Source organism: Bombyx mandarina, chromosome 23, assembly GCF_030267445.1.
Source record: "Bombyx mandarina strain Sakado chromosome 23, ASM3026744v2".
Lineage (NCBI taxonomy): Eukaryota > Metazoa > Arthropoda > Insecta > Lepidoptera > Bombycidae > Bombyx > Bombyx mandarina.
Window position 1 is genome coordinate 16,604,720 of NC_143229.1, and position 15,045 is coordinate 16,619,764.

The 15,045-nt window shown below is 43.8% G+C and overlaps 2 protein-coding genes across 2 annotated transcripts in view; one reads left to right on the forward strand and one right to left on the reverse strand.

The window, feature by feature from the left end:
* Positions 1-11,369, forward strand: part of LOC114246539 (dynein axonemal intermediate chain 7) — a 38,050-nt gene extending 26,681 nt beyond the window's left edge. The window contains exons 12-19 of the mRNA XM_089737800.1: positions 4,429-4,585; positions 5,114-5,256; positions 6,061-6,136; positions 7,218-7,371; positions 8,883-9,031; positions 10,088-10,157; positions 10,833-10,934; positions 11,191-11,369. Of these exons, the coding sequence (XP_089593926.1) occupies positions 4,429-4,585; positions 5,114-5,256; positions 6,061-6,136; positions 7,218-7,371; positions 8,883-9,031; positions 10,088-10,157; positions 10,833-10,934; positions 11,191-11,328 (989 nt within the window). The 3' untranslated portion in view covers positions 11,329-11,369. The remainder of the gene's footprint in view (positions 1-4,428; positions 4,586-5,113; positions 5,257-6,060; positions 6,137-7,217; positions 7,372-8,882; positions 9,032-10,087; positions 10,158-10,832; positions 10,935-11,190) is intronic.
* Positions 1-15,045, reverse strand: part of LOC114246566 (fatty acyl-CoA reductase 1) — a 272,794-nt gene that overhangs the window by 48,132 nt on the left and 209,617 nt on the right. The window lies entirely within an intron of this gene.

A 15,045-nucleotide genomic window follows, 5' to 3' on the forward strand; every position in this document is an offset into this window, starting at 1 on the left:
GTGGTAGGGCCTCTTGTGAGTCCGCACGGGTAGGTACCACCGCCCCGCCTATTTCTGCCGTGAAGCAGTAATGCGTTTCGGTTTGAAGGGTGGGCCAGCATTTGTAACTATACTGAGACTTTAGAACTTACATCTCAAGCTGGGTGGCGCATTTACATTGTAGATCTCTATGGGCTCCAGTAACCACTCAACACCAGGTGGGCTGCGAGCTCGTCCACCCATCTAAGCAATAAAAAAATATATTGCAATAACAATAAGATATAGCGCGTAATGCTTATCGTTTTATGAAAAGGTAAACTGATTTTTCTTGATTAAAATTACGGGGAATCTTGTTGTGAACTGTTTCTATTGGAATTATAGCACGTGTTGGGGCTGCAAGCGGCACGTGTATGTGTCTGCCGATTATTCGCGGCAGAAATATCCAAGATTATGGTACCTACACGTTGTTCTGTAGAATTGAGACTTAAAAATCTCACGTCTTGAGATGAGCGTTCGTATTGTTACGCGCTGGGGTACGGGATAAATAAAAATTCTACTGAAGAAGAATTACACCTGTATTAACACTTAGAAAACTTAACGAGCACTTTAAAATTCTCAATTCGGTTCTTCCGCTTCGCTTCAGGTGATCCGTTCGCTGTTTCGCTTCAAGTAGTTCCGATTACTGACTCTATGCGTGCCACCTCTGCAACGCTTTTATATAATAGTTTTATACGACATCCCTAGATTTATCGAGAATAATCTGGGCAAGTTGAGTACTTTGATGTGTATTTTCAACATTCTGACAATAGATGGCGTTGTACTTCTCGATTTTTCTCGACTTTACTAGAACATATGATATTCGTCTCGCTAATCGGCGATAGATGGCGTTACTCTCACCGGCGTAACAGTATTTATTGACCGACTCTGTAGTGCAGTAGTTAGCGGCCCTGACTGGAGGACGATCCCGTCTTTCCGAAATCACTCCATCAGCCACTAGAGCAGAGTTCATCTCCTTAGTCCTAAGCTTAACTATACTCGTGCTAGTGGGAAAAAACTAAATCTTTACAATTTTTTACAACGACGGTGCGCTAGTTTTATACTTTTGGAAGCTTCTTCGGGGGCGAATATCGCCGAAAATTGAACAAAAAAGGGGGTCAGGCCGAGGCTGGATAATGAGAGGTAGACGTACCTGCCAACCCATCGCTGGCTTCTTACAGGCTTCAGAATCCAAGGAACGTGACTCGTAGACGACGCGTAATGGCGGCTGTCGGCCTGACGACTTGACGGGGCACTCTTCTAAATTGTTTGTTCACAAAACTAGTATACCACTCGCGCCTGAATCCTGATCACGCAGGAGCAATTCACGGTCGTCGCCCTAGACACGTCCTTACGGATCCATCAGATCCAATAACTCTTGCATTAGATGCCTTCAGCTCTAACACTAAGAGCAGGCTTAGCAACCCCGGTAACCATATTCGTCGAACTCGACAAAGAGGTCGCCGTACAACTTAACCCGTGCGTCAGCTCGCTGAGTCTCTCGCCGGGTCTTCTGAGCGGGTCGCGATTCCAATCCCGTAGTAGATTCATTTGCTAAGCAGCTGCTCTTGAGTTGTCCTTCGGAGGCGCTCGGACGGCTGTTCTCAAGTCCCACCCCTCCTGGCTGAGCCCTTGCTCGCCCACCTGTCGTAGTGAAACTGGAAAGGCCTCCGGGCCACCAGTAATGTTGCAGTATCCTAGCGAAATATATGACGTCATAAATCGTCGCCAATTTCTAATTTGAGCACTGGTTTCGCAGTATAGTAAATTGACGTAACCTCTTACAGTGCCTATCGGAACATAGCCTAGGACTACTTTTTTACAATAAAATCATTTTTCTTACACTACGTATTTTTAATTCAAATTTATTAAAATTTGTTTTCTATTTTTTAATTGGATTTTCTTTAAAAAGCGTTTTTTTTGTTTTTTTAAACTATTATTTATTTTTTAGTTCTTTTTCTTTTTTGTTCTTTTTTTATATAACTGGCCATGCGATAGGTTTTATGTCTACTATCATTAAAAAAAGAACCTCGTGCTGTTGTCCATAAACGACGGTAATAGTCTATTTACCATCAGATGGGGCGTATTTTGTGCGTGTGCTGTGCAAAAAAAAATGCTGCAAAGGAAATGTACTTAACTGTCTTTTTGATAGTCTTGAAACCTGCTTCAAATTCAAAAAAAAGAACATAATATTTGGGATAACTTAATGCTGCAGCATTCTGCACCAGCTAACCATGGCGCATAGGCGCTTTTTCATGTGAGCGTATTTTTATTAATAATATACTTCTAATATTGTGTCGATAATAGTAAAATTTATTTTCATTATCTCATATCTCATCATGACAATGTGTTTAATGATATCTGGGATTGCATTTTGACAGAATCGCAGTCATTTTTTATGTATCTCTTATGGATATGCTAGAATGCTATCTATGAATTATTATGCTACGTAATGCTGACAAATCACAAATACATCTTTATGTATGTGGAATAGAGATCGCAGCGCGTAAAATAAAACTTCCACTGTTCCAAAATCTTCTGTTATAATCTATCTATCTATCTATCTTCTATCTATTCCATATACATAAAAATGAATTGCTGTTCGTTAGTCTCGCTAAAACTCGAGAACGGCTGGACCGATTTGGTTAATTTTCGTCTTGAATTATATGTGGAAGTCCGGAGAAGGTTTAAAAGGTGGATAAATATGAAAATGCTCGAAATTAAATAAAAATAACAATTTTGTTTTTCGTTTGATGTGTGCCCCGTCGGACGGATTCCTTATGTTTGTTTTACGTTTATTTTATGCAAAAGTTTAAGTTTTTTATTTATCGATTGAGGCACTACGAAGTCTGTCAGGTCAGCTAGTAATAATTAAAAATTAATTAACACTTTATTACGCCTTGCTCATTTTTAACCGTCTTTGATGTCCTTTTCTGTCATTCTCTTTTCCCTTTCTTACCGTTTTCTCTCACTCACATCTTAACGCCCCGTTCTACACTCTGTAATTCGTTCTGTTCTTATCAATCCTACATGTATATTAACGAAGGTTGGGGTATAGTTACTATCCCGAATACCTTGCCAGCTTCGTCACGATGTTCTGGCTTACTGGCTGATGCCCAAAACAAACTAAAGATATCATACAATCATAAGACGTACTCAATAGCTTAAATCTTTATCATTTCGCTTGTTTTTTTTGTTATATCTTAGGGTAGACGCCGCCACCCACCTCGATACTGGAGTTCTATGGTCTTAGTTTTTACAATACAACGGCTCAGCCCACTGAGTTTCTCGCCGGACCTTCTCAGTTGGTCGCGTTTCCGATCCGCTGGTAGATTCTGCGAAGCACTGCTCTTCTTCTAGGGCCTTCTGCTAGGGCCAGTATTAGCAACACTCTCGGCTTGAGTCCCGTGAGCTTACCTCTACTCGCCCGGTTACGCTGATATAGCCTCTCAAGGCTATCAGCTTAAGTAGGAAAAAAAAACAACGGCTGTCCCGCCCTTCAAACCGAAACGCATTACTGTCTCTCGGCAGAAATGGGCAGGGCAGTGGTACCTACCCGTGCTGGATCACAAGACGTCCTACCACCAGTATAATGAGTGTTCTATTTCAATGGCGCTTAGCTGTTTTGCCTTGGTTTATGCTTTGTTGACCTTGAAACTCCAACTTCATGTCTCGACGTGGGCGGAGGCAATCTCTTCATCAAATGGACGGGTTCCGGTAACGATTTACACCAAGTGGATTCGGTTATCCCCTTTTCATCATAAGCGGTAACTCTTGGCAGAGCAGTCGCGGCCATGTGGAATCATAGTCATCATGGTCTGTGAGCTCGTCCACCCATCTGGGCAATAAAAAAAATTGCCTTGACAGCTGTTCTCCATAATGGGTGAATTAAGGCTTGGCGCAGGCACTCGTTATGTGGGGTTTTGGTAAGGTTTTATACTTGATCAGTCCAGCGCTAGGGGCTTCGTCCACGAGGTCTTTTACCCTTGAACCTACCCTGAACAACAACCTTCTCGATAGACACTGCAGGCCGTCGCGATTTGCATCCAAAATATCGGAGAATCTTGGATTGCACTGTTGACGACAATCTATGCGAGATGTTAAGTTCCTTTAGGGTCGAGACGTTGGTGCGACGCTCATTCTAAGATATATGGAGCATCCTTCTCCAGCACCACATTTATAGCGCATCGATCCTTCTTCTCGCTCTTTCTTTGACAGTCCACTTTTAATATCGTTAAAATATTAGCTCATTAACGCGCCCTGACGATCTATGCTGGCAAAAGCAGGATAAGAGAAGCCGAGGATCGTGGTCAATGGTGTGCAATTGAAGAGACCTATGTCCAGCAGTGGATTGCTATAGACTAATGATGATGATGATGATGATGTAACGATTTGACCTCTTATTGATTCCAGTACAGCTGCCGAAAACACTGCAGCCGATGAAGTATCAGATACAGTACCGCGCGCCCTCCCCTCCCCCGGCGGGGGTGACGCGCACCCCAGAGGAAATCGAGGCAGAGATAAAGAGAGTCGAAACGGAATATGAAAAATTGGCTCTTGTTTTTATCGAGTAAGGAAACTCTTTTTTTTATTGCTTAGATGGGTGGACGAGCTCACAGCCCACCTGGTGCTAAGTGGTTACTGGAGCCTATAGATATCTATCTACAACGTAAACACCGCCACCCATCTTGAGATATGAGTTCTAAGGCATCAGTATAGTTACAACGGCTGCCCCACCCTTCAAACCGAAGCTCATTATTGCTGCACGACAGAAATAGGCAGGGCGGTGGTACCTAGCCGTGTGGACTAACAAGGGGTCCTGCCACCAATAATTACGCAAATTATAATTTTGCAGGTTTGATTTTTATTACACTATGTTATTCCTTCACCGTGGAAGTCAATCGAGAACATTTGTTAAGTACGTATTTCATTCGAAAAATTCGTACCCGCCTGCAGGATTCGAACACCGGTGCATCGCTACATACAAATGCACCGGACACCTTATCCTTTAAGCCACGACGACTTCCGAGTCCTATTGCCTTAGATAGAATCCTTAGCCTTAGTGATTGTAATCCTATTATCCTGTTTGTGTCTGCAGCTTACCCCAGAGCGTTATGTGGACCGAACCTCCGGTTGTCTGTCAGTGGCAAGAAGCCCGGAAACTGTGGACGAGCAACTACATAAACGATTATAAGTTCAACGAGGATAAGCTTACGGTTCAATTTCGTACTGGAGTCTTATGTAAGGAGCACACACGTTATATAACTGGGAACAAATTACGCCCATTCATCCAGACCTCAATTTTCTGTGTTATGGGCACTAGAGACAGACATACATGCTTAGACACGATTAAATTTATACATATATAGATAAGAAACACCCAGAGAAAGAGCAAACAAATCTGTTCATAGCGCGAATTTTTACCCGACGTGGGAATCGAACCCACGAACGCAACAGTCAGGGGCGCTAATTACCGCACCATCAAGTCATTCAGTTTTGTTTGGTTGATTATCGAAGTGCGTGGATCTAATCACAGGTCAATAGCACCGTGAAACATGTATAAGCTTCCCGCTCTTCAAATCGGACCGCATTACTGTTATCACACAGAAATAGGGTTTGATTTTCATTCCACACCGCCACTGGACCATGCATCCATATTACCTAGAATCACTGCGTTCATCCACAGTGCGTTTCCAGAGATATTTTTTACCACATACCATCCGGCTTTGGAATGAGCTCCACAGTGTTTCCCGAACGCTATGACATGTCCTTCTTCAAACGAGGCTTATGGAGTGTACTTAACGGTAGGCAGCGGCTTGACTCTGACCCTGGCTTTGCTGACATTCATGAGCGGCGATAACCACTCACCATCAGGTGGGCCGTATGCTCGTATGCCTACTAAGGCAATAAATAATAATAAAACATTTGAGGTGTTTTTACACACGGTACTCAAGGCGTCTTAACTTTAATGTTTAGGCCACGATGACCACAAATATATCCATGTGGTCTGTCGATTCCCCTAAAAAAGTAAATTATTTCTCTTAGGGCCAATTGGGATAGCAGCTTTGAGATACAGCAATTTGCCTTACCAGGGTTGGGATATGCGACCGGACCCGGAAAGGTGAGTGGCTTCTGCTCATTTGATATCAACTCAGTACCGGAATTTACATTGTGATATCTAAGGAAAACTTAAGAGTGACTTAACAATAGAGCGCGAGCTTATGAAACAATTCTTATGGACTAAATAAGTAATGACATAAAGTCGGGTATCTATCATTTTAAATTGTACATTTGAATTTGCAATATATTCCCATATAAAATAAAGAATTATGTGCTGTATGTACATGTCGGATCCCTCGGATCCACTCTCGGTGGTTTTAGGACGCTCAGGCACCGGTCACCGTCCTCGTCGTTCGAAGAGCTCGACGAGCGAACTAACCCATAGACTCAGCTCATTGGGTTTTTTTTTTATTGCTTAGATGGGTGGACGAGCTCACAGCCCACCTGGTGTTAAGTGGTTACAAGTTCTAAGATCTCAGTATAGTTACAACGGCTGCCCTACCCTTCGAACCGAAACGCACTATTGCTTCACGGCAGAAATAGGCAGGGCGGTGGTACCTACCCGCGCGGACTCGCAAGAGGTCCTACCACCAGTAATTACGCATATTGTAATTTTGTGGGTTTGATTTTTATTACACGATGTTATTCCTTCACCGTGGAAGTCAATCGTGAACATTTGTTGAGTACATATTTTATTAGAAAAATTGGTACACGCGTGGGATTCGAACACCGGGGCATCGCTCAACACGAATGCACCGGTCGTCTTATCCTTTTGGCCACGACGACTTTTAACGTTTCCCGGCGAATCTTCTTCGTATGTCACGATTCTGATCCGGTAGTGGATTCTGCGAAACACTGCTCTTGCTAGGCATAGTGTTAGCAAATTCTCTCAAGTTGAACCCGTGAACTTACCTAACAGTTTGGGCGTATCTGGAATAGCCCTTAGAATACCAGCTATGATATGTAGGGAAAAAAGATGTCATTGTAATTAAGCATGATGCAGTTTTGTTGGCATTGCAGGGAGGGTTATGTATTAGTAATCTGATCACTAATGGCCATATTAAATTGATTATTCATTATGGTGTCGTTGCCTTTAACAATGGTTTGTCCTGAGCATTAATCGAATTTGTTTTCGGTCTCAGCAAAGGCGTGTTGATTTCGGTAACGGGAGTCAGCGTTACAATGACCTGGCTTTGCCTGGGCAATTCGGTCAGGCTGAAATGGATCGCAAACGCAACTACATCAGCCTTGAAGGAGTACTTCAATAAGCCATTCAGCGTCAAGCGAATGGTTCAGGTTAGTTTCTTTTAAACGTTTATATTGATTTTGACTTTGATGTGCCTGTGTGTTTCCTAGCTAATCGTTGGTAGCTTACGGAGCTATTTCAACTTCACGCAGACCGGTAGTTGAGCTCGTAGCGTCAACTTGAGAAAAATTGCTAGCATTGGTCCTAGCAAGAGCAGTGCTTCGCTGAATTTAATAAAGGATCGGAATCGCGACCCAACTAAAAGATCCGACGAGAAACTCAGTGGGTTGTGCCTGTGTATTAATCGTATCGAATGTTCTATAGTGCTGTCTAGATGTGCCGAGAAGCAGTAATGCAATTCTGTTTCTACGATAGCCCAGCTGATGTACTGGTTGCACCATTAGATGTTAAACTGTATGGTGGTTTAGAATTGCGCCATCTCTTCTTGTGGGTATCTTAAAGAGCGATTAAGCTCACCAGAGAATCACCGTTCTCTGAGTTCGATACCAGGGTAAGATGATCGCAACGGCATTAACTGGTAGAGCGTATTGTAAGCTCGCGGATACGCACTATGCCTATTTCTGCCGGGCGGTAGTAATGCGTTCCGTTTCCAGGGAAGACAGACCATTCGGATATCGACCTCATGTCTCAACGTAAGTTTCGATGGCTACCAAAGTAACTGCATTTTCGGTTGACTATTTTATTCATTGTATCACTCACATCAGTTGTTTTTTAAGGGATTTTATGACCTGGTAACTAAGACGTCGTGGCCTAAAGGATAAGACGTCCGGTGCATTCGTATGTAGCGATGCACCGGTGTTCGAATCCCGCAGGCGGGTACCAATTTTTCTAATGAAATACGTACTTAACAAATGTTCACAATTGACTTCCACGGTGAAGGAATAACATCGTGTAATAAAAATCAAACCCGCAAAATTATAAATTGCGTAATTACTGGTGGTAGGACCTCTTGTGAGTCCGCACGGGTAGGTACCACCTCCCTGCCTATTTCAGCCGTGAAGCAGTAATGCGTTTCGGTTTGAAGGGTGGGGCAGCCGTTGTAACTATACTGAGACCTTAGAACTTATATCTCAAGGTGCGTGGCGCATTTACGTTGTAGATGTCTATGGGCTCCAGTTACCACTTAACTCCAGGTGGGCTGTGAGCTCGTCTACTCATCTAAGCAATAAAAAAAAAAAAAGACCTTTAAGGCATGTCTTATTTTGATTTATATTCTCATTTTTATAAAAATAATGATAATATGGAGTGAAATGAAATGAAATGATATGGGATGAAATATAATCTCAGTAAAATGGTGGTCATTTGCTGAGATTTTTTCAGTGGGCTTTTTGGAGGATCCCGAGAAGTTACGTCCAGCGGCTTTGTTTCATTTTCCCACATTTGTGCACTTTCACAGATACTAAACAGTTAATAAACCACCGTTATTACCCATTTAAGCCTGAAGAAACACTAAATAGACAAAATAAAACAAATCACACAACTTTACTCCTCGCGTTCCCGCCAAAAAGTCACTCACATCAGTTTAAGTGCGTTTGCATAGATAATGCGCGAGGCAGCCTGCGACTTCTTTCCTGATTTCGACGCGTACAACCAAGTCGAAGGTAGCTGCCCTAAGGAGTGGCCCGCGGAGCGTCACAATTACCACGCGATGGCGTTTCTTTCGCGGGCCTATAACTTTCAATGGAGCCGGTACGCTTTGACAGAAATATTTGAAGTTAAACGTCACCAAATTCTTTTGGCCAGTGTTCGAATCCCGCAGGCGGAGAGTAGCTTTTTCAAATGAAATACGCAATCGCCTCGCAAGGCCTATGAGTTTTGGGTTTTGTTGCCTATATCTGCTACGAAGTAGTCATGCCTGTCGGTTGAAAGGATATCTGCTATATCTTCGTCACTTTTGGAGTGGGGGTATTCAATTTGCGAGATGACATAGGCTCTGATACCCTCAAATGGGATTTCAACTCATCTACCCAACTAGACAAAAAAGTCTGCTGTGTAGTAGACAGGTCAGACACTTGGGGACCTTCAGGGCAATTCGGCATCGAGAAGCTTTTAAGATGCAGTAAGTCGATGATGTAGCCTGCTGAATCTGGTCGGGGGAGCTTGGAACTGTCCATCGCATTTTTTTAAGTGTGATGGCCCGATAAATATAAGAATGCACATATTGAGCAGTGATTTCCAAGATGTCTATAGACTTTTCACTCCAAGCAGTATTACAGGATTCATCCTAGTCTTGTTTGAGATGCAAACCTTTAGACATGAAAACGATACCAACAATCCAACGGCCGTCTGGTTGATGGATGAAATGTCGTTTCCAGGGTTGTGGATGTATATTCAATATATGTATGTGTATAATAAAAATATATCATTTATTTCCGTTAGCTGGTAACTGGTTAAAACAAAAAGCTTCAGGAAATTTCTTGTCAAACCGTTAACTGTTTAACTATTTTTTTTTATTGCTTAGATGGATGGACGAGCTCACAGCCCACCTGATGTTAAGTGGTTACTGGAGCCCATAGACATCTACAACGTAAATGCGCCACCCACCTCGAGATACAAGTTCTAAGGTCTCAGTATAGTTACAACGGCTACCTCATCCTTCGAACCGAAACGCATTACTGCTTCACGGCGGAAATAGGCGGGATCTGAGATAGTTATAAAAATAAATAAGAAACTTTAGTACGGCCTCTTAAATTCTTCACTCGATACAGAGACACTTTCGTGATCAAAAACATTTGATATTTTCAGATGGAACGCGGCGGCTGGAAGACGAAATATAGTCATGCAAATACGCGAAGCTGTTGATAAAAAGAGAGAGGTAAAACTAAAGTCAAGTCAAAACTACCCACAATGGGTATTGCGCGCTTCCATTCCTTGGGCAGCTAATATGTTTCAGTAATAACATTAAACCAAAATAAATGTTCTTTTAATTTGAATGCAACATCACCATTGAGGTTATTTAGGAGCAAACTCTGAAACAAACTCAAAACTGGTTGTAGCACCTCTTGTGAGTCGGCACAGGTAAGTACCACCACCCTGCCTATTTCTGCCGTAAAACAGTAATGGATTTGCGTTTGAAGGGCGGGGCAGCCGTTGTAACTATACTGAGACCTTAGAGCTTACATCTCAAGGTGGGTGGCGCATTTACGTAGTAGATGTCTGTGGGCTCCAGTAACCACTTAACACCAGGTGGGCTGTGAGCTCGTCCACCCTTCTAAGCAATAAAAAAAACCGTGTGAAGAGTTTATTAATATACATCTTTTAGTTATTACCTGGGTTTAAAGCGATAACGTCTTATAAATCGATGAACACCGGTTGCACGCACGAAAAAGTGTCACGTTCTGCCTGAGTCTGAGCGTGCGAGCCAGAGCGCGGAACAAGCGACGATCGGTCAAGCGTTGGCTTGTGACACTTTTATCTCTCTTCTCGCGTGACGTCAGAGCTAGCAGTTCGAGTAGCTCTGCTGACTTTACAGACAAGCTATTTTTTTTAGGCTAAATTTCAACTTTTGCTCGTGACACCGCAACAGGCGAGCATCTTGCAAGCGAACGAATTGAGCCAAGAATTCAGCTGTGAACCAATTCTAGGATTTCAAGTGAGTTTTCACTTTTATTACGAATATCCTTATAGCATATTCATTTATTGCTTAGACGTCTACAACGTAAATGTGCCACCCACCTTGAGATATAAGTTCTAAGGTTTCAGTATGGTTACAACGGCTGCCCCGCACTTCAAACCGAAACGCATTACTGCTTCATGGCACGAATAGGGAGGGTGGTGGTACCTACCTGTGCGGACTCACAAGAGGTCCTACTACCAACTTACAAACTTACATTATTTTTCTATTCCAGTTTTATACGGATCTGTTCGCTTTGAACATGTCGTACGGGTCTGTTGACGCGAGACGTGGCGCCTTTAGTGTGAAATACAAGCTCGTTGAGACCGTGTTCGAAATGCTCCAAGAATTGAAATTATCGAGTTTCTCGTAAATTCGTAAAAGCGACTCAAATAAAAGGAACGTTAAAGATCATTTTGTGTTTATTATTTCGATTGGTGAAATTTGATTGTTACCTACCTAAGTTTGTAAATTAACACGAGTTTGTTCTCGTCGAATCCATCGTTTGCGACGAAGGGCTCGGCGAGTAAATGAATCCTCAGACACAGCCCACTGAGTTTCTCGCCGGATCTTCTCAGTGGGTCGCGTTTCCGATCCGGTGGTAGATTCTGCGAAGCACGGCTCTTGCTAGGGTTCGTGTTAGCAACATCGTCAGGCTTGAGCCCTGTTCACCTACTAGTTAAGGTTACGCTGATATAGCCTCTCAAGGCTATCAGCGTAGGTAGAAAAAAAAAAAGAACTCGATTTTGCAATTGCAGTTAGCGCGACAAACACGTGTGTGTTTCATTGTAATGCTACCTCATAGTGAATACCGAAATGGAAATATGCCGCCCGGGTTAGTAGGTACCATCGTCTTTTGTCTCGAAGCAATCATGCCTAAAGTAGATTCTGGGTAATAGAGACTAAAGTTAGAATAGGGATAAATCTGGGGTCATCGCCTGGGCCGCCGTACCGCGGAGACCGACGTCTTTGGTCGTCGACTATCGCCTCGACGACCCGTCGGTCGGGCGTCCTCGGGGTGGCGCCGCGTGTCTGGTTGTAGTGTTGACCGCGGGAACCCCCCTACTCTGACCGGGTTCTAGCCCCGGACGGAGATCGGACGTCGGGTGTAAGAGTGCAGGGGAGTCATTTAGTGGGTGGGCCCTAAAATCCTTGGGACCGCGATCTGCTGCGAAAAAAAAGGGATAAATCTGGGATGTCACAATACTTTTGTTAAGTTGTTAGATTTAATTTTGTTGAACTGAGACTTATTTACCTAGTGTTTAAGAATATTAAATAGTTTAATTTAGTCATCAGTTTTGTAGCTCATTAAAGATATTTAAAAGCTAATTACCTAAAGTTAGGTACTTACCTAACAACGAAATAGTGCCAACCCTACCGAAAAACTACTGTTCCGTAACTTGATTGACCCCAAAGCCAAGGTGAATCGGGTCAAGCTAGTTTCTTCAGTTTTTGTGTATATTTTGTGATGAATTATGTATAATAACGCATCGTATGTAAAAATTTAAGCTTCCGGAACCATTTTAATCTCAATTTCATTGGTATCATATATGATTTTATGTAATAAAAATAAAAAAATAAAGTAAAGGGATGGCCGTTAAAAAAACGCCTTATATCGAAGTGTGACAGGCTATTTGATTTAAGCGACATTTAACTTTGTAATTAATAAACGTCGTTTTTTTTTTTGCTTAAGGGTGAACGAGCTCACAGCCCATCTGGTCTTAAGTGGTTACCGGAGCCCATAGACATCTACAACGTAAATGCGCCAACCACCTTGAGATGTAAGTTCTAAGGTCTCAGTACCTTGGCCGGCGCGTTAAGCCGGCTTCTGCCCAACGTCGGGGGGCCTGACCAGGTAACGCGCCGTCTCTATGCAGGGGTGGTGCGGTCAATGGCCCTATACGGGGCGCCCGTGTGGGGCCAGTCCCTGGCCGTGGGGTAGCCAAGTTGCTGCAACGGCCGTAACGCACAATCGCGGTCAGGGTCATCCGTGGTTATCGCACCATCTCTTTTGAGGCAGCGTGTGTGCTGGCTGGGACGCCACCTTGGGTCCTGGAGGCGGAGGCGCTCGCCGCTGACTATCAGTGGCGGGCTGACCTTCGTGCCCGGGGCGTGGCGCGCCTCAGCCCCAGTGTGGTCAGAGCGCGGAGGGCCTAATCTTGGCGGTCCGTGCTGGAATCATGGTCCAGGCGGCTGGCCGTAGGACCGTCGAGGCGATTCGCCCAGTCGATTGCTTCGGTGAGTTCCTGCAGCGGCTCGGAGCCGAGCCGACGGCAGAGCGCCACCATTGTGGTTGCGACTTGGACACGGCAGAGCACACGCTCGTTGCCTGCCCCGCATGGGAGGGATGACGCCGTGTCCTCGTCGCAAAAATAGGAAACGACTTGTCGTTGCCGAGTGTTGTGACATCGATGCTCGGTGACGACAAGTCGTGGAAGGCGATGCTCGACTTCTGCGAGTGCACCATCTCGCAGAAGGAAGTGGCGGGGTGCGTGAGAGACGCGCAAGCCCGCCGCCGTCGGGCGGGGGCCAGGGAGGCGGATCTCGCCCAAGCCATGGCCCTCTAAGTGTTTCGGGTCCCCTTCACATGTCGGTCTGGGGACCGGCGAAGGGGGCCTAAGAAGACGACGTGCAAGCTGCTCTGCACGCGTTTTACGCAAGAGCATCCGGGTGATGGAAGGCCGGCAATCCTCGACCGACGCTGGTTCTGACCTAGCGGGGTATTCCGTAGGATAACCTATTCTAACTGGCGCCATCTAGGCGGGCTCCGGATAGCTTGCCGACCGAGAGGGCTGGTGGTCGTGGCGCCGACGACCGCCGGTCCGGCGTCCCGAGGGGGAGGGTGATAGGAGAGATGTGCTCCGCACTAAACGCTTCACTTTCCCCCCTTTGCCTTTTCATGGGTTCTGTCTCATGCGAGGTTCGGACGCGGGTTGTTGAGCGACAGGAGGTTTTAGTCAGTTCGACTCCGACATGCCCCGCCCTTCATCCCCAGGGGAGGGCGGAAGTCCGGCGATTTCCTCCTGACCAAAAAAAAAGTCTCAGTACCTATAGTTACATTTATTATTAGCATCAACAATGCGACGTTTTTAATTGAACATTGTTTATCCCATTATCAAATAGCTGAAGATTTTTTAAATATTTTTTCCACATTTTCAGCTTTATATATCTCTAATATAAAATTGCAAAAATTTCGCTTATAAATCAAATAATAGACACACATACGACCCTCGCATTCAGTTGAAACTATATATAAAATAAAACTCAGTATTTTGGTGTTAATATTTTTTTTCTTTTTTAATTTTCTTCTGAAAATATGTCTTTCTATATGAAATCTTGTATATGAAATAATACAATATGGGTTTTTCCTTTCATCGAATATCTATATATAATGTATTTCCGTAACCGAACCCGGAATCTCTCGGCTCTGCACTCGAAAAAAAAAACAACTAAACTATGAAATGTCAAAAATGTCAAATACATTTTGGGCGGGAACTATGGAGAGTAAAGGTAAGGAAAACCGTCTCATATGGGAGAAGCTTGAAAAAGTGTCCCACTTTCAGCACTAAATAACAGTTCAAAAATCCTCCAGAATGGCGCTAGCATAGGCACAGGGTATGATATGAATTGAGCAGTTGTTCACTGATTGAAGTATGCTGAGTTAGGAAATTTAATATATTCAATGACTGGAGTAATTAGTGACAGTGTAATATACAAGACCTCACATGTTTACGTAGTCCAAACTAATTTCGTCAATATAACCTAAAATTATTGCTGTGGTCAAACGCGGAGACATCGATTGCATTTTCTAATCAGCTTTAAATAAAATACTTTTTGTGATTTTTCAGTGCTTACAGTTCTTTCGTCCTTTTTTATTTGTCTATCTTATTCTAATAACTTTCAGCGCCTTTTTTAACATTTACCCGGTTGCTGCTGTAGCGCCACCCTTATTTAGTAGATTTTTAACGGACACTTTTTCACACACAGAGACGGTTCTCCTTACCTCTACCCTCCATAGCGGGAACTCTTAAGTGTTTCAATTACAACGCTTTGTCATCGTTCCCATTACGCGATACATTGCGGGTTCGTT